At 40.5% G+C, this 25,983-nt stretch overlaps 1 protein-coding gene across 1 annotated transcript; it reads left to right on the top strand.

Annotated features, from left to right (window-relative positions):
* The first annotated feature begins 182 nt into the window (after nt 1-182).
* abhd18 (abhydrolase domain containing 18) lies at nt 183-22,017 on the top strand. Its single transcript, XM_036551316.1, has 13 exons — nt 183-365; nt 8,159-8,265; nt 9,878-9,962; nt 10,480-10,580; nt 13,252-13,327; nt 13,924-14,008; nt 14,974-15,001; nt 16,815-16,953; nt 17,206-17,295; nt 17,540-17,641; nt 19,135-19,507; nt 20,773-20,935; nt 21,461-22,017. Exons 2-13 carry the CDS (start codon nt 8,174-8,176, stop codon nt 21,516-21,518), a joined length of 1,392 nt encoding a protein of 463 aa, XP_036407209.1. The 5' UTR covers nt 183-365; nt 8,159-8,173; the 3' UTR covers nt 21,519-22,017.
* Nucleotides 22,018-25,983: the final 3,966 nt, after the last annotated feature.

The following is a 25,983-nucleotide window of genomic DNA, read 5'->3' as shown; positions in this document are numbered from 1 at the left end:
GGGCTCAAACTTTTTAAACAAATCATAAATGCGTACGTTTTGTCAGCGAGGAGAAAAGAAACTCAACCAGTTGACGTCATACAATATTCGTGATGTTTTATTTGAACTTTGGCCCCGACGCCGATTGGCCAGTCGCTGTGTTCCGCCGGGGTCATAGGGGTCAGCGTAGCTCGGTAGGTTGAGTAGTATGGCAGTGGCTTTGGTTTTTTCTCATTTTTGCGAATCACTGATGGGGTAGAGGGTGACATCTCCGTCAGAACTAGAGATTCAAATGGCGGCTGTGCTCTGCAATGTAGCTAGACGTTCCACCAAATAAATGCAAACGATTTGGTTGAATGAGGACTCTAGCAACCTTACGTCCTTGAGTAAGTATAAACTTACTAGCTAACTAGCTGCCAGCCTTGTGAAATGTCATTGATTGACTTTCATTTTAACTTAAGCATTTTTCTGTCTTTCACTTAAGTTACTAAGGGACCATGTGTCGCGTGACCCACGATGCTGTGTTTTTTTCCTCATTGACCTTGCTCTTTCTGATTTTGAGAAACTGTCTCAGATGTGAACTGTTAGCCAAACGGAAACTCGTGGAACTTTTCAGCGCGTTGGCTTTGAGAGTGTCGCCAGAAATGACAACGATAGTTCCCGTGATAGGGTAACGTCGGTTGATTTGATTGCAGATATTTGGTTGAATTTTCACGCAAGCTGTGGCCATTGCAAGAGGGTTGGAGTAGATCGCTAGATGTATAAACTGTATTATTCGCTATACAGAGCCGTGCGACTTTGCTGCCTGATTTCACGGAGCAACCTGTTGTCCCAACAGTTGCGGTGGTTCAATGGGAACAAACGTCCCTAGCATGGGCTTAGCTAACCCCCCAGTGTACACCACTTTGCCTTTGACAATAACTCTGTTTAAACCCTAGCTAAGGACACGATTTTCCCGTGAGTTGACGGTCGCGTTAACTAGGACCTGAGATCTGTATTACCTTAACACGCCTTTGTTGTAGTGGTTTTGCACAGCATCAATGAAAGATGTAACTTTTAGGTGTCTGTGTCCTGTCGCTAGAGTTGTGGCAAAAGGTCTGGTCTTCCGCATAATTCGACTTTCTTGTTCTGACTGTCAAAAGTACAATCATCTTTGACAGCTGTGCTATTTAAAATATGACAGTGTCCTAGGGCATTGTCATCTGAGTTATTGCAATTATATTAAATAGAGGACGTAATGGTAAAGATTGTGAAACATCATTTTAGCCTCTTTAACAGCACTCGTTCCGGAGGTATGATTGAATTTTTTGAGCTCATGATTTAGGAAAAAAAAAATATAAACATGTGCCATCACCTTGAAAACTCAGTTACTTCAGACAGATTTAAAAGTATGATCTTTCACCAGCTGTTGATGGCTACATGCTCCCTGCCTGCGCTGTGATGCTAAATATAATGTTATAATGCTGAAATATCTGTTTATAGCACAGGGCCCTTACAAATGCTTAATGTCACGTGCAGTTACATAACATTTGAACATTTGAACATTTGGTCACATCAATGCAAGGTGTGTTTACAAGTGTAATGTAGGGGTCCCCATAGCTTCAGGGTCGCAGGGGCCCCCTGTAATAAGTGATCTTTGCCCCCTTTTATTGCACTTCATCCTGTACTACTTGCATATATATAACATTGATACCTCATCAGCCTTCCAGAAGCATTAACCTTATCAACAGGAGCTCGTATCTAGTTTCTATATTTTCTTGGTCCCATACTTGAGATCCAGAAATGCAGATTTGAATGGTACACTGGAGTTACGGTGGAGCATAATATGTAGCAGTGGCATTTCTTTGGAAAGCTGTCCAGGTTTCTATTCTGACACATGGTATCTAGAGCATTGTGATGGGAGCATCAGCATGTACACCTGTTAGTCACTGTAATTTACTCATACCTGCTGTGCCCCTTTTTAGACTCCACCCTTTTACTCATTCCTTTAAGTGCAGTTGTCAGTTTAATTATGACCACTAGGTGGCAGTATACCAGAGTGCATTGTGGGAATGTTCAAGGTAGATGGATACTAGAGATACTGTGTACGATGTGGAGATATACAGGTCCTTCTCAAAAAATTAGCATGTAGTGATAAAGTTCACTATTTTCCATAATGTAATGATAAAAATTAAACTTTCATTTATTTTAGATTCATTGCACACCAACTGAAATATTTCAGGTGTTTTATTGTTTTAATACTGATGATTTTGGCATACAGCTCATGAAAACCCAAAATTCCTATCTCAGAAAATTAGCATATCATGAAAAGGTACTCTAAACACGCTATTAACCTAATCATCTCAATCAACGAATTAACTCTAAACACCTGCAAAAGATTCCTGAGGCTTTTAAAGACTCCCAGCCTGATTCATTACTCAAAACCGCAATCATGGGTAAGACTGCCGACCTGACTGCTGTCCAGAAGGCCATCATTGACACCCTCAAGCAAGAGGGTAAGACACAGAAAGAAATCTCTGATCGAATAGGCTGTTCCCAGAGTGCTGTATCAAGGCACCTCAGTGTGACGTCTGTGGGAAGGAAAAAGTGTGGCAGAAAACGCTGCACAACCAGAAGAGGTGACCGGACCCTGAGGAAGATTGTGGAGAAGGGCCGATTCCAGACCTTGGGGGAGCTGTGGAAGCAGTGGACTGAGTCTGGAGTAGAAACATCCAGAGCCACCGTGCACAGGCGTGTGCAGGAAATGGGCTACAGGTGCCGCATTCCCCAGGTCAAGCCACTTTTGAACCAGAAACAGCGGCAGAAGCGCCTGACCTGGGCTACAGAGAAGCAGCACTGGACTGTTGCTCAGTGGTCCAAAGTACTTTTTTCGGATGAAAGCAAATTTTGCATGTCATTCGGAAATCAAGGTGCCAGAGTCTGGAGGAAGACTGGTGAGAAGGAAATGCCAAAATGCCTGAAGTCCAGTGTCAAGTACCCACAGTCAGTGATGCTCTGGGGTGCCATGTCAGCTGCTGGTGTTGGTCCACTGTGTTTTATCAAGGGCAGGGTCAATGCAGCTAGTTATCAGGAGATTTTGGAGCACTTCATGCTTCCATCTGCTGAAAAGCTTTATGGAGATGAAGATTTCATTTTTCAGCACGACCTGGCACCTGCTCACAGTGCCAAAACCACTGGTAAATGGTTTACTGACCATGGTATTACTGTGCTCAACTGGCCTGCCAACTCTCCTGACCTGAACCCCATCGAGAATCTGTGGGATATTGTGAAGAGGAAGTTGAGACACCAGACCCAACACTGTGGATGAGCTTAAGGCCGCTATCGAAGCATCCTGGGCCTCCATAACACCTCAGCAGTGCCACCGGCTGATTGCCTCCATGCCACGCCGCATTGAAGCAGTCATTTCTGCAAAAGGATTCCCGACCAAGTATTGAGTGCATAACTGAACATAATTATTTGAAGGTTGACTTTTTTTGTATTAAAAACACTTTTTTTTATTGGTCGGATGACATATGCTAATTTTTTGAGACAGGGATTTTTGGTTTTTCTTTACTTTTTTGCCAAAATCATCAATATTAAAACAATAAAAGGCTTGAACTACTTCAGTTGTGTGTAATGAATCTAAAATATATGAAAGTCTAATGTTTATCATTACATAACAGAAAATAGTGAACTTTATCACAATATGCTAATTTTTTGAGAAGGACCTGTATTATATGAAGATATATTCTGGAGGTGAGCCAGGATACAGTTGCCTGTTGCAAGGAGAACATGCCTACCCGCCAGAATATCTGCAGGTGTCCTTCACAGGGACTTTTTTGGGGGTGGACTGCTGACCGCACTTTCTAATATGCTTACTTCTTTGGTTTACCATTGCCACCTGCAGGCATTTATACCACCTCACTATGTTTAGTCAGTCTGTAATAGAATGGTAATGCCTCTGTTGAATGTGTTATGAAATGTACTCTAAAGCCATGAGCTGTTCTTAGAGCAAGATAATTGTAAATAGCGTTGGTTCTGTTATTTGTAATGGTTGATTGTTTTTGATGCCTCACCACAGTAGGCCATCAGTAGTAAGTGGCTTGAGTGTAATCAGAAATCAAAACGGCAGCGTAGCATAGTGGTTAAGGAGCAGGACTTGTGCCTCAGTAAATATCCAACTGTATAAATGGATAACATTGTAAAGAACTGTAACCTATGTAAGTCGCTCTGGGTAAGAGCTTCTGCTAAATATTGTAATGTAAAACACAATGACGAAAGCAGGAAAATCTGCTGATTTTTAGTACAGTACTTGTATGTGCATGTTCTTGTGTGTTAGGCGGCTTCACTGACGCTCTGGCGCTGGCTTCAGCTTTGAGCCTCTCCATCAGCGGCACGTGGACCCCTGGCGATGTTGTCACATGGACACTCCCCCCCATCTTCCCAGTTCCCTTCCTCCTGTTTAAAAAGAGTTTCCTTGTCAGTCACTGTCTTTTACTTTTTGAGTGATAGAGTTAAGCAAGAGAGTCCACTACACATGCAGAGTCATTTGCGCAATGGTTTGAATTGTTTTTCAGTGACCATGGAAGACATTTTTTATGTTAACAAAACAGAATGGGGAAAAAATTAGTTTTGTTTCATCATTAAGAGTAAAACGTAATAGGGCTGGGCGATTAGTTGAATTTTATTTTCAATTACGATTTTGGCCTCCAGCAATTATGAAAACAAGATAATCGAGATAAAAAGATTATTGTGCCGCATTATTTATTGAAATGTGTACATTTATTTCATTTATTTATCAAATTTTTTTAAAATTGAGTTCAATAAGTTCAATAAATGCATGATGATTCCAAAGTCAATGAGTAAACGTGTTAAATAATCATGATCTCAATATTGACCAAAATAATCATGATTATGATTTTTGCCATAACTGAGCAACCCTAAACTGTAATGAACTTTGCAGTGAAGTTGAATTTGGGAGTTGCAAGCATAGTCCACATGCCTGTGCCTGAACTGTTCAACAACATCATACTTCCAATGGGGTAGTTCATAGCAACAGCTATGTGAAAGCAAAGTATTAAAGAACATGTTGTTGTGGTGTATAAATGGTGTATAAATGACTCATCCATTAAGCTGGAGAATAATAATAATAATAATAATAATAATAATAAACTTTATTTATATAGCACCTTTCATATCATGGAATGCAGCTGCTTTACAAGAGAAACAATAAAAATCACAATGTTCAAAGGAAAAAAAAACAGTAAAACAATAAAATCCTAAGAAGATAAAAAATAAATAAGACTATAATAGTAATAAAATAAATTGATAATGATAAAACAATCCTACGATATAAAGAGCATAAGACAAGTACAAGAAATATAAAACAAGTATAAGAAATATAAAAGAAACATGAAATAATGAAAATGGTGTGAAATAATAAAAGTGGAATTAATTGAAAGCAAGATCATAACAATGGGTTTTGAGCTGTTTCTTAAAACTTTCAACAGAGGTTGCTTGTCTTATTTGCAATGGGGGTTTGTTCCAAATCTTTGGTGCATAAAAACAGAAAGCTGCTTCACCATAAACAGGGAAACAGGGAATAACTGTGAAATGCATCACTGTAACACTGTAATGATTTGCTAAGGCTTATAGTTGGTCACATGTTATCAGCTGTTCTGCTTTCCTGTTCAATTAGTGGTCACCTCCACAGGTCGAGCTGGTGTGGTAATCATAATGTAGCAGATGTTATTATTAATCATTATGTACCATTCATAGTATTCCAAACCTGTTCATTGTGTTGCCTCTAATTTTAGATGCCCTCAGATAATGACATCGATTGTGACAAATCAGCTTCAAGTTAGTAAGTCTGGTTCTTGTGTGTTTTCCAAGTTAACACAAGACAGCTGAACTAACTGCAATTATATTAAATAGAAAATGTAATGATAAAGCTTATGAAACTTCAGTTTTAGCCTCTGAATGCCAGCTGAATTTAACACACCACACCCTTGTGATAGCATTTTGGCTTTGTTTTCTCAGTATAGTGAGGGCAGGTGCCACATTTCAAAAGTGAGATTTGCCCGTAAGAGTTCTTAGCAAGGATCCTAATATTGTTTTGTGAGAAAACAGTATATTAGGTCCATCACATTAACTAAAAAGGTAAGTAGTACACAGTCCTCCTAAGAGATGGGTGGCATGGTTTTAGCGTGTGATCTAAATTGATTTAGTGTGTTGGCCCATAATGTAATGAAACAAGCTAGTATACGTGGCATGTCTTGCTTGGGTGAAAATCGGAGGCTCCAGTTCAGGTGAGAGGGGTCGACTGATATGTTTTTTTCAGGGCCGATACCGATAGATCATTAGTAATCAAGGAAACTGATAACCGATATTTGGAACCGATATACATTTGCAGTAAAAATGAAAATCTTGGTGTCAAAATTTAGAATAACACAAACTCCGACACAAAACTTTGTTGAAATGCCTTTAAGCATATGCTTAATTAAAAGAGAACTTTTCAACATTATCTTAAAACAAAAAGTGCAGGGAGCTCCCAGCAGCATTTCTTATAAAGTTAACTGAAAATTTAAATAAATAAATAAATAAAATGGATGCAGTTCCATTACGTCTAAAGTCTCTAACAACAATATCCTGCACCTCTCTACAAGAAACAGAGTCAGAGACCGCTTCAGGACATACTTCGGTAATGTTATGTAGGGATGGGCATTTCAAGCAAAAATACTATTCGATATTCACTGGGAACTATTCGACCATTCTTCGAAGATCCCCCCACCCCATTGCACTGGCACCAGCATTACTCAAAGATATAGCTATCGCTACTTAAATAAACTCTATTATCTTGTTATAGTTAACTGTATATCACTGCAACAAAGTGCATTATTCGGGCTTTTCCAGTGTAACTGGGAAACTGGGCATGCTTGTCATAATAGATATAGATCATAAGATTGTGGTGTTTTGCAACTTCAGCGTAGAGGATTGTGATGTTTATTGCAACTTCGGCAGTATCTGCTGCCTTACCTTCGAAACACAGCTCCACTCGCTCACCACAGCTGCTCCAGTCTGCAAATGCATTCCTCTGTGCCCGTCTGTGGCACAGTAGTCTTCAGTGTTGATAGGCTATTACTTGTGACGTGTAACCAATAACCAAGCTGTGGGCGGGACATTGCTTGAGACCACAGAGTGGTGACTACAAACAGAGGGAGGCGGCTGCATCAGAGCCAAAGTAGCGCATTTTTAAATTAATTTATTTTATCTGATAAAAAAAAAAATAATGATGCCGATAATCGTAAAAATGCTAAATATTGGAGCCGATAATCGGTCGACCCCTAGAGTGGACTGTTCGCAGATTAACAACATAGGTCCATTCTCATTTGTATCAGCCCAGTGATTGGGTGTTGTCTAATTAGATTCTGTAATTGTATCACTAACTGATGGAATTGTACCTGATCAATTTAATCATGCCAGTTATGCTGTATAGATGCTTACACACATGTCTTCCCATTGTTCTGGACAAAACTCCTGAGATGCTGAAAACTTCTGTGCAACTGTGCAATTCTACATTAGCTTTTTGATAGCTTTGGAATCTGAATTCTGCCTCTTCTTTCAAACTTATTTTGTCCTGCTCACACCACTTAGATGGTGAATGTATGTGTATGTGTTGTTCTTTATCGAGGAGTCCTCTGTTTTCTTGATCAACATAACTATGAGGAGAGAGGAAATGGGCGTGGGTTTTGGGTGTTGGAGTGTAGATATGGGGTAGCGGGCATGGGGTGTGGGTGTGGGTGTGGGTGTGGGTGCAAGCCCCAGTGTTGGGAATTGGGGACTGGGGCTGCAGTAACATAAGCTGCTCTTCATTTCTCCCAGAATGAACAGCAGCACGTTGCTTGGGAATATTGGGGTCGGGGTGTGGGAGCGTGTTAGTGTAGGGGTCAGGCTGTGGACGTGTTAGTGTTGGTGTTGGGCCGTGGGCGTGGTAGTGTTGGGGTCGGGCAGGGGTATGGGGGTATGGCTGTGGGTGTGTCGGTGTTGGGGTTGGCTGTGGGTGTGTTAGTGTTGGGGTCGGGCTCTGGGCGTGTGAGTGTTGGCATTGGGGCACGGGAGTGTAGGGGTTGGGGCGTGGGAGTGTTGGGGTCGGGGTGTGGGATCTATCTATCTATCTCTCTCTATCTCTCTCACTCTGTAGGTGGTGGCATCTCTGATGGGGGTGAGTCGGCTGGATGTTCTCTACAGAAGGCTTCTCCTCACCAAACTCTTCATCCAGGGATGGGGAAAGCCAGAAGATCTGAAACGGTAGCACAGCCTCTCGCACCCAGCAGGCTACTCTGCCTGTTCTTCCCAGAGCATAAACAGGATGCCTGCACTCTGGCACTCTGTTTACAGTGCTAATGTGATGGAGAATGTGTGATGGCTGCCATTGTTTCTGAGTCATCAACTTGTCCTTGAAGACTTTATCAGGACATTTGACCTAGATGCAGTATACAAAATTCTAACTTTATTAGGGAATTGGTTTAGGAGATATGGCCATTTCTTTGCTATAGTGCCACCCATTCATGGATTTACGCCAAACTTGATCACCTTAAGCCTATTGTCCTATAGGTATCAGTTCTCATGTAAATGTGACAGGTAATGTAAATGTTAAATTGGTCAGTTTTTTGCCATTGTGAAATACATGTATTATATGCAAGAATGTTTGCCATTATAAGAACCCAAATGATTTTTGCCGTCTCAGGTCAGTGAAAGTTGACCTGAGTCTAGGTTTCTGGGTCAATGAATGTTGGTCCGAGTGTAGCCATCTGGAATGTAGCAAAGTGTAGTTTTTGACTGGGGAGTGGTGGAAAGTGAGTTTGCCATGTAATTTTCATACAGATTGCTATTTGACACATCTGAAACAATCCTGCAAAGTTTCATGATGATAGGTCATAAGGGCTGCTGAAATTTCTTGTTTGAGCTATCAACTTGTCCTTATGGACTTTATTAGGACCTTTGACCAAGACACAGCATGCAAAATTTGAACTTGATCTGGCAAGTGCCTTAGGAGTTATGACCATTTGTTTTCTATAGTGCCACCTATTGATGCATTTACAACAAATTTTGTAGGCTTAAGCCTTATGTCATATAAATCTAAATTCTCAAGTTTTGTGATGATTGGTCATTGCATGCAGGAGTTACACCTCATTATATCAATTGAGGGCATGCCCACAGAATTTATTGGTTTACTGTGGCCACGTTTTTTAACATAGCAACTTTCTTTATGCTGGGTTTAAAGATATTGGTTTGAAGATGCTGTGTACCAAATTTCATGTAAATTAGATAAACGGCCTAGGAGGAGACAGATTTTAAAGGTTTTACAAAAAATTTAAAATGGCGGAAATCCAGTATGGCGCATCATTTTGGTCTAGAGGCTTGTTTGTTCATCTGGAGTCAGGAAATCAGGAGAAAAAAGCATTTTGATTCTAGTCCAAACGGTTCCAGAGTGATAGGGCAAAAATTGTTGTGACTTCTTATAGCGCCACCACGTGGCCAATCGGGGTAATTTTTCTAACCTGAATACTGGGTGACAATTGGAACCTACCTGCTAAGTTTGGTTGCTCCAGCTTATATGGTTTTTGCTGTGCAGACACTTTTAGGGCAGAAAAATAAATATCGGAACAAAACCAATATGGTTCCAGCACTACACGCTTAGACCCCTGAAAAAGGATTTAAAAAATTAAAGAAATTACAGACTGGGGTGCTGGAGCTGCCTCGTTGTGTCCTAACCCAATCGAATGTTACACCCATGTTTACCAGCAGATGGCACTTGGCCATGGTGATTTAAAATCCTGATAAATTTTCTGTGTTTAGCTGGAGGCTACGTTAAGAGCTGCCCTGTTGTCCCTCATCCCTGTTCTTTCTTCTAACATAGAATATTTGAGTTCCGGAAGATAATCGGGAACAGAGAGAGGTGTAAGGACTTGGTTCCCAAGGACTATCCTGTTTTCATAGACAAGGTACTCTGTCTCTTTAATCATTTCAAGTTAATTGTTTTCTCCTTAAATGTTTCTCTGTTTTACTGCGGAAACAGGAAGTTTTGCTCTGTACAATATTCAGTGATGGTGGGTGTTAGCTGGCTGGTCTGTGGCTCAACTAAAGTGATAACGGTCAGATTCGCCTTTTTGATGGTTAATGCAAACACTAAAAATTTACTTGCATTTGCCCTCAGTAGAGCTGAGCTATTCTGATGTTTGATAGATGAAATGTAATCCTGCGCTCACACTGGCAGCGACTTTATCGCTGTATGTCGCCAAGTGTGTGTAGCCCACTTCCTCAAAACTACGTTAGCAACGCCCACAAGCTGGCTGCAGCAAGCGACAGGGACACAGCGACTGCTGCAGCTAGCGACAGTGATACAGCGACCTGGCGAAATACAGCGATAAAGTCGCTGCCGGTGTGAGTGCACTGTAAAAGTGTTCCAGTAATGTCCAGCTTCTGCAGGTTCAACTCATTTTATTTTCTTCCTCTTGCTAGGTAGAGGAGCAGACCGACTGCAAAATTCTCAGTGGTCATTTCATCTCTCCTCTGGAGCACAGTGTTCCCGGTATCCTGCCTCCCGAGTCTGTTAAAGCCAGGTAAAGAGCTGAGGTTTTCACCTGCCCAGAAAGCAGTAGCAAGGCACGCCTACCTGTCCTACAAAAGCAGCCAATCACATTCTCTCTTGTATTTCTTAGACATGCTCATGTGGTCTAGTTTGAAGTTTTGGATTCTTAAGTTACATAGGAGCAAAGTGAAACTGGAGCATTCTGCCTTTAAGTTTAAAAAACCCATTGATCACAATCAGTTACAAGCTTTGACACCTGCAGAACATCTCTGGGGTGTTCACTTCTAGAATTCACTTCTAAACTCAGCCACAGTATTGCTGTTGCATGAGGCAGTTTCCAAATGCTTGGTAATTAACAGAACAATGAAACATATAAAACTCTTTTACTGTCATCACTGTTCATGAAGGAGAGCCCTAGGAACCCTATGTAAAATGGCGTTGGTCACTGAAATTACTGATGTTTGCAAGAAGTTCATTCAAACAACTCTGGATTTTAGTAGCCATTACAATATGAAATTAATGGCAATACACATTCCTAGATCAGAATGAGCATCGAGGCAGTTTTATAGCGTAGCTGCTAGTGCTGACCGATAAATCGCATTTTCATCGTCATCGCGATATGAACATGTGAATGATATGAATCATTTTATTTACACGCGCCATGCATTCAGACTCAGCACACAAACATTTGACCTCTCACAGGGCCGCCCAATTTCGCTCCCTTTGTTTTGGCGCTCCAGCCACCACGTTCTTCCGGGTAAGATGACACGTCCCTTAAAACTGATGTTCCACGAAAGAGTGGAAAGGGGCAGGGGCGTAGTGAGCGCTGGTTGTGATAAACTACAGTCGGCCTTTTCTTGACAGGGTTGCCGGTCTGATTTCAACTGACGTCACATAAAAAGCTGAAATTGTGTTACATGCTATCAAAACCGATTCCCGACAAGGTTCGCTTTGGAAAAAGCACTAAAACACCACACTCTGCCAAGTGTTTACTTACAATAAACTGTGAACCGTGGAAACAGACCGTGGCTATTTCTGCGCAGGAACGAGTGTTGCTACCTCGCTGCCCTGCCCATCAAAGCCAACTGCATTCCAAGACCCGGACATCCTAGGAGACATTCTTATAATTACTCTACTGTTAACTACTATTGTTCTATCTGCCCAGTGCCGGCCAGAAGCAGATGGGCCCCCCCCATGAGCCCGGTTCTGCTCAAGGTTTCTTCCTGATAGGGAGTTTTTCCTTGCCACTGTTGCCTTAGGCTTGCTCTCAGGGGGTCTCAGGCCTGGGAACAATGTAAAGCTGCTTTGTGACAACTTGTGTTGTAAAAAGCGCTATACAAATAAAACTGATTTGAATTGAATTGAAATTGATGGCTAAAATGCATGTTTTATTTTGTTAACTTGACGTGATCACAGTAAGGAAACCAGACTTGCCATTTCAGCCACACATGTCAGTGCGAAATCACTACCAATTAGGCAAAACAATTATGCCAAACCTGGCAGCCTGGGTTGGCGGATTCTATTGTATTTCCGACCAATAATCTGTTGTTGGTGTTATTACTTAGCCAACATTACTATATGGAACGAAATGACCAAATCGTTCCGAGTGACCCTGTGAATGAGAAGCTAATTTTCGTTGATACGTTTGATATTGTGGCTCATTAGCTACCATATGGGGGCATTTTGTGATGATGTGTAGCTTAAACTTTGCTCAATGTAAACTTAATATCCAATATTGATTTGTTATTCAGTGTTGTCACTATGATATTAAACTTTATATTTTTGTCAATTTTTCAAGTCGAAGTCAAATTTCCACTCTTGATTACAAAACTGTTTTCATCTTAATTTTCTAAAGCACCTTGAGTTGCATGCACTTTCTGTCAGAAAGGTCTTTCTTTTTAAATATGTTTATGCTCCCAAAAAGAAGCATATGGATGTTTTAGGTTTTTGACAATCATCTCTGCAAATTAATAAAATTACTGTTAAGCAGATTAAAGAGTAATGATTTTATTATTTTGAAATTTTATTTTAGATTTAGAATATTAATTTTCAATAAAATATAATACATTTTAATGTAATGTAATTTTACATAACATCAACATTTATTTTTGGCCCGTGACCCTCCATCCAGATTAATTTTTGGCCCTTCATAGAAAAGAATTTGGGCACCTCTGGTTTAGAAGAAAATATTTTAACGGGAGCAGGGGAAATTAAACTTTAATTTCTTATAGTTGTAATGTCTTATTTAAATTAATGTTCTGTTTAATTGGTTGGGTGTTCATGTGTAATTTGTTCAATAAAAGCATGTTTGAAATACTTTATTTCATTTCTTTATTCAATGGGCATAGACTAGTCAATGTTTGGGGTCCATGTTAGCGGTGTACCTATTAAAGGATATAGGAACTGTATAGCTAATATGCATACTTCAATATTTGTTTATTTATTGCGAGTCATATCGTCATCACAATATTGAACAATGTTATCGCACATCGCAGATTTTCCTCATATCGTGCAGGCCTAGTAGCTGTCAGGGTTCGCCTGCAAGCTTTTCAACTTTATACTCTTCTCTTTCTCTGGTTTCCTGTCTGTCTTTTTTTTTTAATCTAAAACAAACAACACTTGTCTCATGCAAACATCATTTCGTGTCTGATACTGGTTCTTCTTGAAGCGATGTCTGCCACTCTTTTGTTTTTTGGTGAAAGGTTCCAGTTCATCGTACCCAAGAGGTGGAGGAAGTACAAGCCAGTATGCATTCATCTGGCAGGCACTGGAGACCACGTAAGTGTGACTGACCTCACCCTGACCTGCATGGACATGGTTTTGATTATAATGTGGAAACGACTGCGTGTGTGCCAGCCCCCCCCCCCCCCCCCGGCCCTTACCTCTCTCTGTCTCTCTTCCACTGCTGCCTGTTGAATGAAGGTTGTGGCGAGTGCTGGTTTTGCGTCTTGAGCTCAAACAGCAGCTTCCTTCCTGCTTTTTGTGGTCTCCTCCGTGTAGAGCTTGTTGTTGCCTTTGCTTGCTTAGACCAGCCTCCAGCTACAGGCAGTGTTCTTTTGATAAGTGGGATATATTGGTTCCTCTGTTTTTCTGCCTGGATTTTCATCAGGTTTATGCAAAGTATAATGACAATAAAAAAACATATAGATCACTGCTAAGTTGTGCTGCCTGTCTGATGTACGAGTTGTTGGGAATCAGATTTGTTCTGTATATGTTAGATGTGTTGTTGGAGAGCATTGATCTGCGGTGTGTTTGTCCTCTGTATGTGCTGCTGGCTCCGTCATTAGAGGGACTTGATATGTGGTGAGGTTATTGGCTGTTTGTGCTCTTTGTGTGGTGAGTCTGTCTGCTCTATGTGCTGTTTCTGTTTGCAGTTTTTTTGGCGGAGACGGACGCTCATGGCCAGGCCAATGATAAAGGAGACGGGCATGGCATCACTTCTTCTGGAGAACCCCTACTATATCCTTCAGTATGGAAGAACCTGTAGAGAACATGCAGGCAGTCACACTCGTGCAACGACTTTGTGTTGAAAAATCATGGAACTGACCCTGCCTATTCACTCAGAGCATGAGGTGGAGAGTGTGCTAGTTCTGCTGGGTCAGATCAGGATCCAGGTAGCTGGGAGATAAGTGACCCCAATGGGGACTCCTAGTACAGATGGTCTATATTGGTCAAAAGAGTGGACAAACCTTGTTAAACCTTTTGAATGTTAACAAAAGCAAGACTTGCAGTGTCTACTAAAGTAGTTTCAACATGGGTTCAAGCAGGAATCGTAGGCTCCATTAAATTTTAGTTTCGGCAGGGGAGAGAGCAGAAAGTGCAGTATGCATTTAATTACAGATTCAGCAGGGGAGAGAGCAGGAAGTGCTGTGTGCATTCAATTACAGATTCAGCAGGGGAGAGAGCAGGAAGTGCAGTGTGCATTCAATTACAGATTCAGCAACATTCTCACTCACTGTCCCGCATCTATACACATTGTGCTTGCACCCCTGTCATTTTTATTTACATTTACATTTTTAAAGTGAATTTAGTAATAAGTCATTGTTATGTGTTACATTATATTATTACATTGTAACATTACTTTATTCTCATTTAGCAGAAGCTTTTTTCTACAATGACGTAAAGTACGTCTAATAAAGCTGCACAAACAGAACACCACTAATCACATGTGAATAAGTGTCAGTGCTAAAGTTGAGATCAAAAATGCTTGCCTAGCTCAACATGATAGTAGAGCGCAATACACACTGCAAAGTAAACCTCTACATATAAAATTACAAATAACCCTGAAGTACACTTCCTCCCATATAAGTACACAAGCAGAATGAAACAACAGGACTGCAGAAATGCTCTATATCATAATTGTCTTCTGTTGGCCCATTTCCTGCTATAATATTTGCTGTTCTCTCCTTAACTTTGAGCTCCACATGGATACAGAAAGCCTAAAGACCAAGTGTAAGTTGTATTCACTTCAAATCATTTACTTGTCTGCCAACTCCCTCCAGCCCCCGTAAAAATCTATTTCATGTACAAGTTACTTTTATAACTTATTAATTACTGTTAATTCTTGCTTATTGGAGTAGGTGTTAAAATTGACGTAAATATCTATCATCATTAAGGAGATGTGGACTATAATTACAGTGAATGGATGACATGAAGTAATGACGTGTGTATAATTTTAGTGAGAGTGTTTTAGTTGTGCGTGTAACTTCAATGGGCCAGATTTGCTGTTCATGTGTATGTACATTTTTGTGTGTATAGTGTCCTTAGGATCAAAATGATGAACACTTTGGAATTCATCAATTTCTTTTTACCTGGAATTTGTTCCTACATACGATCAAATTTTGTCTGCTTCAGGGCACTTGTACCACATACGCAAGCACACATTCCAGCAAGACTTTTTTTGCCTTGTACAGTGTACAAGTATAGAAATATATTGTGAACTAAACGACCATTTGTAGTTGAAATACTTTGCCAAAAAACATAATTCAGTTTGGAATTAACCAAAAAATATACTAATCTATTGTACTGTACATTTATACTGTTATTAATTACCTTTCCAAAATATAATTGTGAATCCGTCTGTACTGTAGATAATGGGTCAGGTGCTTAAAGTTTGATTCTGTGCCTGTAAGCAAGCAGTGAACTCAGCACTAACGACAGGTTAAGAATAATAACGGTGTGTGGGTTTTCTTTCCTGTCATGAACTCGAAAATTCTATCAGAATAAATAAGGGAAATGTAGGTTAAATGCCCATGTGCAAATTGGCAAACATTTCAGATGAGTGACCTTTATTGGAGCTGTTGTCTGTTATATATAGTTACATGCTGAAGCCCTGTCTGAATGGCGCTGCTAGCAGACACCACGGGAGGTAGCATGAAACCACACAGCCACATTTGCTCGGTGATGGAGCGCACTGTCTGTCTGCTAAAAGGCTGCCAGATGTGTTTGGATACAGCAGGCACCACACTTTTGTACAAAACAAAAAAGCTGAGGAAGATGACACTGGCCTGCTGTGCCCACCACAATATGGCTATGAAAGATGACGTTCGTTTGGCATCAAAGGAACAGCACAGAGAAGACCCTACTCCCAAATCACTCCAGATAACAGGGCTATGATTCAGACTTGCTTTCAAATAACTAAGTGTCTTTGACTAAAAGTATGAATTACATGTAGCCGTGCACCTTGTCATCCCTGGTGTAAATCTGTAAAGTCTACTCCCACAAACTTTCTAAAGGCGGTTTTCTAAAATTGATTTAGATGTTGGAGTCCTTTCTGTGTTGTGCTTATTTTTGATCAGTGATTTATTTGTGTTGCATACACTGCTCAAACTATGAAATAAATTTTTTTCTTGTATCTTGTATCTTCTGTCATAATTATTTATGTCTCTGAATCAAAGCAAGTATCTTTCGCTTTTCCCTTTCAGCAGCATGGGTAATACTCATGACTTGGAAGTTAGAATGTCCTTATATGGAGTTTGTTTGGGCATTTACTTATCAGAGATAGCATGCACGAGCATCTAATTTAAGAACAGTTGGGGTTCATTATCATATAAATGAGGGTAAGAACAAAATTAGGGTGTTTATGAATGTTTCGTGAATCTGCCACAGATTATTCAAATGCACTTTTCCCAAGAACAAAATATGATCATTTCCATAAACATTTTGATGAATGAAGCCCAGATAGAGGGTTGATGTGTGCTAGTTGTGTGTCATTTCAGTGAATACATTGGGATGCAGTTATGGTGCGTGTTGCTGTGTTCTTCAGGCGCTCCAGTCTGAAGAATGTGTCGGACCTGTTTGTGATGGGTGGGGCACTGATCCTAGAGTCGGCTGCCTTGCTGCATTGGTTGGAGAGAGAGGGCTACTGGCCACTGGGCATGACGGGCATCTCCATGGGAGGACATGTCAGTTACTGTGGTTACGCCACACATCCCAACTCTACCAGATGCACTCTCTAACCACCCCTCTGTACCTGTGTGATGTATACTTTAGAACCGACCACTGTGCAAATTTGGCACAGATTCACTGATCTTTATAACATGAGGGCCCTGTGGTAAATGTATTCATTTATGTACTCTGTTACAAATATGCAAGGATTATTTGAAGAATCTCTGAGAGGAGAGTAAGATTAAGTGCTGTGTTTGCTGTGGTCACAGATGGCATCTTTAGCAGTCACAAACTGGCCCAAACCTATACCTCTGGTGCCCTGTCTCTCCTGGTCAACTGCTTCCAGTGTTTTTACCACGGTAAGATCTGCTGTAACCCTTTCCGTATACACGCCATAACAGACCTGTCCATAATTATCCAGTATGTCTTTTGTTATTGTTTTACGAAGTATGTTCTGTGATTTCATAGACGTGCAATTTTAAATGTCTCAGAACTCAAATTTCTGTATACAACAGCAATATAGGCTGTTTTATGACGTACAGTGATTACACTTCACTTTGGAGTATGTCACTGACCAATAAAGGATTTACTTCTTTTTTGTAGGGCGTTTTAAGCAAAGCAGTGAACTGGAGAGAACTGGAGAAGCAGTATGCTATGCACACTGTGTATGAGGAAGAAATCATCAGCCTTTTGGAGTATTGTGGGGTGGGTCACTTTACACTTGACTTAATCTCTGAAGAATAGACGTTTTAATAAAACTAGCATTCACAGGAAATGGTACGTCTGCACCTTGGGGGGTAGTGTCTAGATAAAATGTTTAATATTGGTCCTGTGTAATCATCACACACTGATGGTGTTATGATTGCTGGGCGATATATCATTCTTATGAAATTGATTATTTTTCTATGATTTTCTTTGAAAATTGTTATGCACCATAAGTCATTAGCAGTAATGCTAACCAAAGGGGTGACATTTCTTAATTTTATTCAGTCATTTGAAGTCACCACTCTTTGGCAGAATGACTGTTAGGTCTTAGGTCTGCCTAGGACCTGCTGTGTAACCAGTTGTGCTGGTTTTTAAAAGCAGGGCTAGAGAATCTACTTGATTCTGAGCACAGTTCATTCTTTCATTCTGCCTTTTTTGTATGAGCTCAAGGGTTCCATCTTGTGTGGATGTGTCCAAAAGAACATGACTAAAATGATGTTGATTCACATTACTTTATTCTCATTTAATAATGTAATATATCCCATTTAATAATGTTGTAATAATGTTGAGCCATTCATTCTTCCAGGCTTTGTACCTTTTTACACCTTTGAAGCAGTCCTTCCTCTTGTAGGCATATATTCTTCACAAATGCTGACACAAACATGCATCACTTTGATCAGCCTGCTTCCTCTTACTGTGATGCTGAGGGTCAGTGTCTTTCTGAGTTTAAGTCAGTACCTCTCTCCAGTGTTTGTGCTGCTATGCTAAAACACTAAAAACACACATACAGCACAGCGATGCTCTGTAGCATTCCTGCTGTTATGCTAAAACACTAATACACTTACAGCACAGCATTGCCCTCCAGCATTTGTGCTGCTACACTAACGTTAAAATACACATACAGGACAGCACTGCTCTCTAGTATCCCTGCTGCTACGTTAAAATGCTAAAAACAGACATACAACACAGCACTGCTCTCCAGCGTTTGTGCTTCTACACAAAAATACACTAAAGTACAAATACAGGACAGTACTGCTCTCCAGCGTTCCTGCTGCTTGCTGTCACAGAATTGTCCACCAGACCTTTTCAGTTTAAAACCAGTTAAAAATACACTGGTAAATAAATAAATTTAAAAATCAAAACGTGAGGTAATTAAACTACCAAGTTATTGGCTACAATTGTATTTTCAGCATGCTTTAGACATGGAGGACTCAGGAGGAGAGGGATTGAGGTTTTACATTGCTTATTGCCTTTTTACATTTACATTTATTTATTTAGCACATTTATTGAAGACGCAGTACTAGGTCATTTTTGCAACTACAGAGTATAGGGCAACTAACAAGATCCGAATTCGAAAACAGCTCAATGAGTACCAAAGTAAAGACGATAACAAAAACAAAAAACACAGCAAATTTTGGGGGGGTCCAGATAGAGTCTGAAGAGATGTGTTTTTGCTGGTCTGGGGGTGTTTGACTGAAACTCTTTTCTTTCAGAGGGATTCTTTCAGGATGGGCCAGGACTTTGTGAAGAATTCGCCCAGCAGCTTGGATTCCCTCTCCGATCTGGATTTCACCTCCGACCTCCTTAAACTGCATCAATCGGAGCAGGGTAATCTGGACCTGGGGGCATCGGCCCTGCACTCACGAGTGGGCGGGACATCCAATGGACAGGGGCTGCTGGTTGGCAGGGAGCGTGACAGGCTAGACCAGATGCTGTCTGCAGTGAGCAGCAGCGCCCCACACATGGACATGCTCAACGCCAAGACCATCACCCGCATGGATGGGAGACGGCGCACCCTGCAGCGCGAGTCCCTCTGCTTCATGAAGGGCGTCATGGACGAGTGCACACACATTGCCAACTTCTCAGGTAGCTTTCCATCAACTTCTCAGATACCACATCACCAAATTCTCAGGTACCTTACTGTCAACTTGTCAGTTGTCACACTGTACCCTTTATAAATTGGCATAAATACTGCCAGTCAGTGCATTCAGTCAGTCTTTTTGCATGGCGAAGAAGCTCGGTTGGCAAACTTTAATATTGACATAAGAAATATAAGACCTAAGATATACATAAGATAGCTATAGTCCTTATGACGTTGTTGACTTAGAATCTAGACAGCTATGTTGTGTGTCAGGTTATCCCACTAATTGTGTGACTTTGAGGATGAACTGTGCAACTTGCAACTTGCAACATGTCTGGGTTACCAGTTGCTAATAATCATTTTAATATCAATATTAAAATGATATTCAGATCATCAGATGTTCAGCCCAACTGACTTTGCTAACTTGGCCTAAGTTCCCTGACTGGCTCACTACGAGAGAAACTAACTAAAACATTACTCAGAAATGTAGATGGCTACAGTCTTTATGATAGCTGATACATTTGAAGTTATATCTAGCTAGCAGTGTGTCAGCTGTCATTAATTGTGCTTAATATTATCAGGCTTGCAAGGAAGCAACATGTTTAACATTACTGCTGCATAGCTATATAAAAATTGTATTTTTAGTTACCAAATAAAATTATTTTTCCAAACTTTTAATGTGATGACTGACAAAATGTCAAATAGATACTTGTCTGCATGGGTTACATAAAGCTTACAATCGCCTGATTGCTCATTTACTGCATTTTATTGTTGAAGAATGTGCTGACAGCCCCCAATCTCCGGTTCATCTGTTTTTACTAGAACAGACCATGACCACTAGGATCAGTTTAACAATCATGTTTCAATAATCATGATGAATTATAGAAACATTAATTACAATCATTTAGTCAACTCAAGTGGTGTTTTTTGGATTTTAAACCCAGAAGTGACAGTAACTCATGAAGACATTGGAGCTGCCTTAAACCGATTACCATCATGTCAGTGTGTATATTGGTTGGACAGTGGTGTATGTCTAGGTTTTAAGAAAATACCTAGTTCAAGTAAAATGCAGTCAGAGTTTTTACAATAAAGGAGGATTTACAATCCTTTTTTATTTTTGCAGTGTCACTTAGTACAAGTAGCCTGTTCAGTTCAATCCAGTTCTGGTTCATTCCACTCCATTCTGTTCAATTTAATACAGTTCAGGCCCAAAAAAGCAGTATTGCTACAGCAGTAATGTAACCAGTGTGAATATCTGTGTGTGCGACAGTCCCTGTGGACCCCAGCCTGATCATCGTGGTGCAGGCAAAGGAGGATGCCTATATCCCCCGCACTGGGGTGAGGAGTCTGCAGGAGATCTGGCCAGGATGTGAGGTGCGCTACCTGAATGGCGGCCACATCAGCGCATATCTCTTCAAACAAGGCCTGTTCAGGTGAACAAGCCAGCGCATTTTGTCTGTTTCTTACTTCCTATGTGTTTGATAATAAGAACCAAAGGTCTGTTCATTTAGATGTACCAGAGGAGCTCCAGCGAAACCTTAAAACACTGCCTCTCCATACACACCTATGCATGGATTCATGAGAACATACTATCAGGATGAATTAATAGATCTCCATGCTTTTGTGCAGGTAAAGGTTGTTGAAATGATAGGATAATGAGATTTTGATTATAGAATGTGAATGATTAAACTGCACTAAATTAACAAATATGAATGCATTTTACCTGGAAGATAGTTTCATGTCTCATGTCAAAACTCCTCTGTTTGGATGTGTCCAACTGGCTTGAAACTGAAGGTAGGGATGTCATTGGCAGTCATGACATGAACTATGACATGAACTGTGACATGAATATTGGCACCAATGTCACTGGCAGTGACGTCAATGGTAGCGGTTGTCATTGGTTGTGATGTCACTGACTGTGACATATCTGATCTGTGTTTTTGTGTTCACTGTCACAGGCAGGCCATATATGATGCTTTTGATCGGTTTCTTCTGAAGTACGCCATCTCCACATAGGAACCTGAGAGATCTGAAGGGAGCGACCGTGTGCCATCTACGAGGGGAAGGATCGAGCAGACACTAATGTACAGTTCTAGCCACCAACACACTGAAGATGAGAGACGTCAGCATTCTGGAACGAACAGAGTCATGTAATCATGACTAGCTACATTATAATCTGCTGAAAACATTGCTTCATTGTAACTTAACATATTGCTCCTGCCATGAATAAACAAGAATATGGTGCTATTTAAAATTGTATAATGGTACTATGGTAAAACATGGAAATGTGTAGCAGGTATATGAATTGAATTGTACACATGACCTATAATGCCTCTTCAACCAACCCATGCTGTTCACCATGTGCTTTTGTCCTCATTTTTGACACCCAGTTCAGCACCCTTTCTCCTTAGTCACATACTGCCTTAGGGCTGTTGGGATTGACGGCAGGTGTTCCCCATGCATGTGTAAAAAGAATGCCTTTGTCACATGCCGGGGGGGGGGGGGGGGGCGTGCAGTGCAGTGTATGTTGGGATAAATGAATGTATGTCAATTAGTAAAATTTGAATGAAATTGTTCATCCATTATGGCACATCAGAGACCCCACTTGGTCCATTACTCCAGAAAAACTCAGGCTCTGAGCTACTGACTTACTCTCACACTTGAATGATGGTACAGTAACACAGTTTTAGTTAGTGGCAAATTTAAAATGCCCTCTCAAGTCAAACACTGAGAACAGCGTCACTACAACTACAGTACATAGTCCCAATTAAACCAAAGACATGGCACCCTCCAGAAAGCCAACACACTTCTGCTTGTCACTCTTGTGCTGTAGGGATCACAGCTTCCCACAGATTTGCAGTAAAGTACCAGGCCAAATGCGCTCTGTGCCAAGGAGGCTAGTCTCATTTTGTGTAACTCCACCCAGGTGGAGACACTCCATTCTAAAAGAAAAATCATTTGGTTTGATTCCCTAAGAGGATTTGAAACAGGACTCAGAACAAGACATGGGTGTGTGAAGCCTCATTAATAATAAAATGGATGGAACTGTCATGTCAGCAGTGTCTCACATTTTTAACCATTCGTAGTGTTTTGCTGTAGAGAGCAATCTTCTGATTGGGTCATACAGGTCAGCACATTGGTGTTCCATTCCAGTCTAGGGTTCATGAATCCTCTGTCTCCCATCCTAGCATGCAGACATGTACATATACCTGGGCTGCTGGGAACTTTTATCATATAGTTATCAACCCAGATAAATCTCATTTACATTTTCCAGAAGGTCTATAATTAATGTAAGACGTGAAATAGGTAATGGCAAATCATTATCAGTGTTTCTATAGTTGATGAAAAAATGTTAAATTCATATGCATTAAGAGATCATTCACTATTGCCATATGTCATAGGTTCTTACAAAACATTTTTCCTCAGTATGTCTCTGATTTTGGAATGAACAAAGCAGAAGCACTTTGTTTATTTGTGTGTATTTGTGTTTTTTCCCCAAAAGATAATATCTTAATTGGTGGAAAGATCATGAAAAATAATCACAGACACACCTATGATGGACACCTCCAACTGTACTCAATGTTCATCAAGATGTGTTTGTCATCTGTTCATTTTACGCAGCCTGTTTGAGCTTAAGTTGCAAAATGAACATACATCAAAATAACTGCTGAGAGAGTGGCAGCAGTTTGAGTGATTGGAGACAACAAAGGCATTGTAGATTAAGTGCCCTGATTCCAAATCAGATGGAGAATTGTTGAAATTGTTCCTTGTCTTCTAAAGGCTAAAAGCATATGTGTATGTTTTAAAATGAGCAGTCAGTTTTCTTGTAAAGAAATGGAAGTTGCTTTTAAAATGACAATTATGGAGCATGTGTTAGATATAAAATCTGAAATGGGGTATTGTTGAATTGTCAGATGTTTTGGAGAGTAGAGCAAGAATATTTAATTACTGTGTTCATTTTTAATACTTTTCAGTTGGAAATGTTACCCTTCAGTTCGGTGTACTCACTTTTGTACAAAGCAACACTCAGTTTTCAGTTTCACAATAAAGGGAAATGCAAAGCAGCGAGTTCTTAAATTTGTATTTCCAACACTTTTATAGGAGCAAATTTCATATTTCTGTGTAGGGGATGTCAGACTTCCTCACACGGCCAGTAGTGGACATACCATTTGGCATGGATAGTTAACATTCAACAAACATAACAATAAAATGAGGTCTTTTAAGCCTATTAGAGCCAGGTTTGTTAATATACAATACAGACGAGGTGACGGTGTAATAATAAAGAAATTTATTAACACAACGCAGACAAACACTGACGAAACGAAATAAACTAGAATATCTAAACGAACAGGTAATGAATTAATGACAAATCATGGAGAGGGTTATTGTCGGGCGAGACGACACGAAAGGGGGAAACGTTATGGTTATGTGAAGTGTGTGTGTTTCAGAGTGGCTTTCAACGGCTGAGTCAAACTAAAGATTAGGAACTGCGGCAAAACGTTTGTCTAACCGTGCAAGATACCTCATTTGACAAGCTTAGGTCAACTATTTGTAAATCAATCTAATCAGTCTTGTAATGGGAAAATGATCATTGTGCCAATCGCGGATGTGCCTAATTACATCTCGTACAAGATCAAATCGTAGTGATGTGCAGCAGGCTACGTGAAGGAACGAATCTTTTTGTACAAATCTTTGAGGTGTAGGCTACTGAGTGTACTGAATTGCTAATCCAAAAGATTCGTTCCTTCCTCTTTGCAAACATGCGTGCTGATTAACTGGCATAGCAGTTTTCAGTTCCAGAACAGCTTATCTGAGTTAGTTCAATCAACTCTGGGTATGTTTACTCTGAGTTAAACGCGTGAGTGGCGACTATGTAAAGCCATCATCAATGGAGCGCCAATACTACAATTCACCATGGCAACCGGCGAGAAAAAAAAAGGTCGTCCTGCTTCGCCCCACTGGAGTTTCACTGGAGAAATTCTGATACGTGTTCATGGCGAGTATGAGCACATTTTCAGAAAAAAAGCAACACAGCTGCAGCGGCAAAGGAGAGACAATTGGTGTGGGAGAGAATTGCTGCCCGAGTCAATGCATAAGTTTGAATGCAATAGTCTATTCATTTAACATTTAAGCACACTTCCTTTTGATATTACTGGTGGAAAAAGTGGTGGAATATTATTGAATAAAATTCTATTGTCATTTAGGTGCAATCCCATGGGCAGTTAACAAGTAGTTATGGTATAATAGTGCAAATCTGCTATGATAAGTCAGTGCAAGTTCTTAGCAGCTTTGTGGTGGTGATGACATTGCCAGTGGTGAGCGGGCATGTCAATTTCTTAGTGCAAACTTGAGTTGAGTATGGAGACAGCTCTTGGGAAGAAACTGTCTCTGAGTCTGTTTGTTTAACCCCCAACAGAATGCTGTTTTAACACACATAAATGTCTTCTCGCCTAATATCCTGCTTAGTAGATTAACATTTGAGTTCTATTCAGCTAAGAGAAAGATGGTAGAGGCCCGCAAAATGAGTGGAAGGCCACCACCACCACCTCTGACAGTGGCAGAAGAGCTGGCCCTGAGCCATAACACTGGGTGACCCGTGGCTGAAGGCATCCCTGGAGGGGGCTCATCTGAGCCAATCACCCCCCAGGACACAAGTGCCTACATAAGATGTTAGTGTGTGTGTAACATCCCATGGAAGAATGGTCAAACCTTGCAGTGATGATTTTTTCACCTTTATTGTAAACTCAACGTAAACAATCAGAAATCAACAAAAATCACCGTAAGAGCTTATGCCCTCTCCGGGGGTGCTAAACTTTAAATTCACTTTAAATTTCTTTTTCCTTTGTTTTTGTTCTGCCACACAACTCGCGGGAGCTGTGAACTAGAGGTGTGTGCTCACAATTCAAAATAAAAGTCTATCAATACAACACAGAATGTCAGATAATAAAAGTCCACAACATGAGAAATGTAGTAATAGTAAGGTAACTGATAATCAGAGGTGGAAAACCCTGGCTTCAGAAAGTAAAAGTCCTACCATGTATTTGTTCTAGCCATTCACTAAACAAGGTGATTTCACTAATTAGCTCCTCTACTTGGCTGAAGAGTTCTGCTAATTAAATTCAGCTGGTGTAGTGCATGGGTGGAACAAATACGTGGCAGGACTTTTACTTTCTGAAGCCGGGGTTTTCCACCTCTGCTGATAATACATACAATTCAGAGAGCTGTTCTTCTTTTATAATCAAACTTAAACTTAAATTTAAATTGGGTCATTTACAGTGTGTGTGTGCGTGTGTGTGTGTATACTGTATATATATATTGATCCTCCTGCCACAACCGAAATCCTTGCAGTTGTAAGTACTCCATACTCCAGAGGTTTTGCCAAATATAGTAGTTTAAAGTATACTGAAACAGAATGCTGCTCTTCATCACAGGATGATGATGAGGGGGAGGGAGAGGGATTCAGAAAGGCCCACAGAGGTAT

The sequence above is a fragment of the Megalops cyprinoides genome, chromosome 18 (assembly GCF_013368585.1).
Source record: "Megalops cyprinoides isolate fMegCyp1 chromosome 18, fMegCyp1.pri, whole genome shotgun sequence".
Lineage (NCBI taxonomy): Eukaryota > Metazoa > Chordata > Actinopteri > Elopiformes > Megalopidae > Megalops > Megalops cyprinoides.
This window is presented reverse-complemented; position numbering and strand designations above follow the sequence as displayed.

Bases quoted from the DNA above. Each gene is read 5' to 3' on its own strand.
- abhd18 (XM_036551316.1), top strand. From the start codon at position 8,174: ATGGGGGTGAGTCGGCTGGATGTTCTCTACAGAAGGCTTCTCCTCACC. The intron at 8,266-9,877 runs GTAGCACAGCCT...CTTCTAACATAG, and splicing joins AAGCCAGAAGATCTGAAACG to AATATTTGAGTTCCGGAAGA. The intron at 9,963-10,479 runs GTACTCTGTCTC...TCCTCTTGCTAG, and splicing joins ATCCTGTTTTCATAGACAAG to GTAGAGGAGCAGACCGACTG.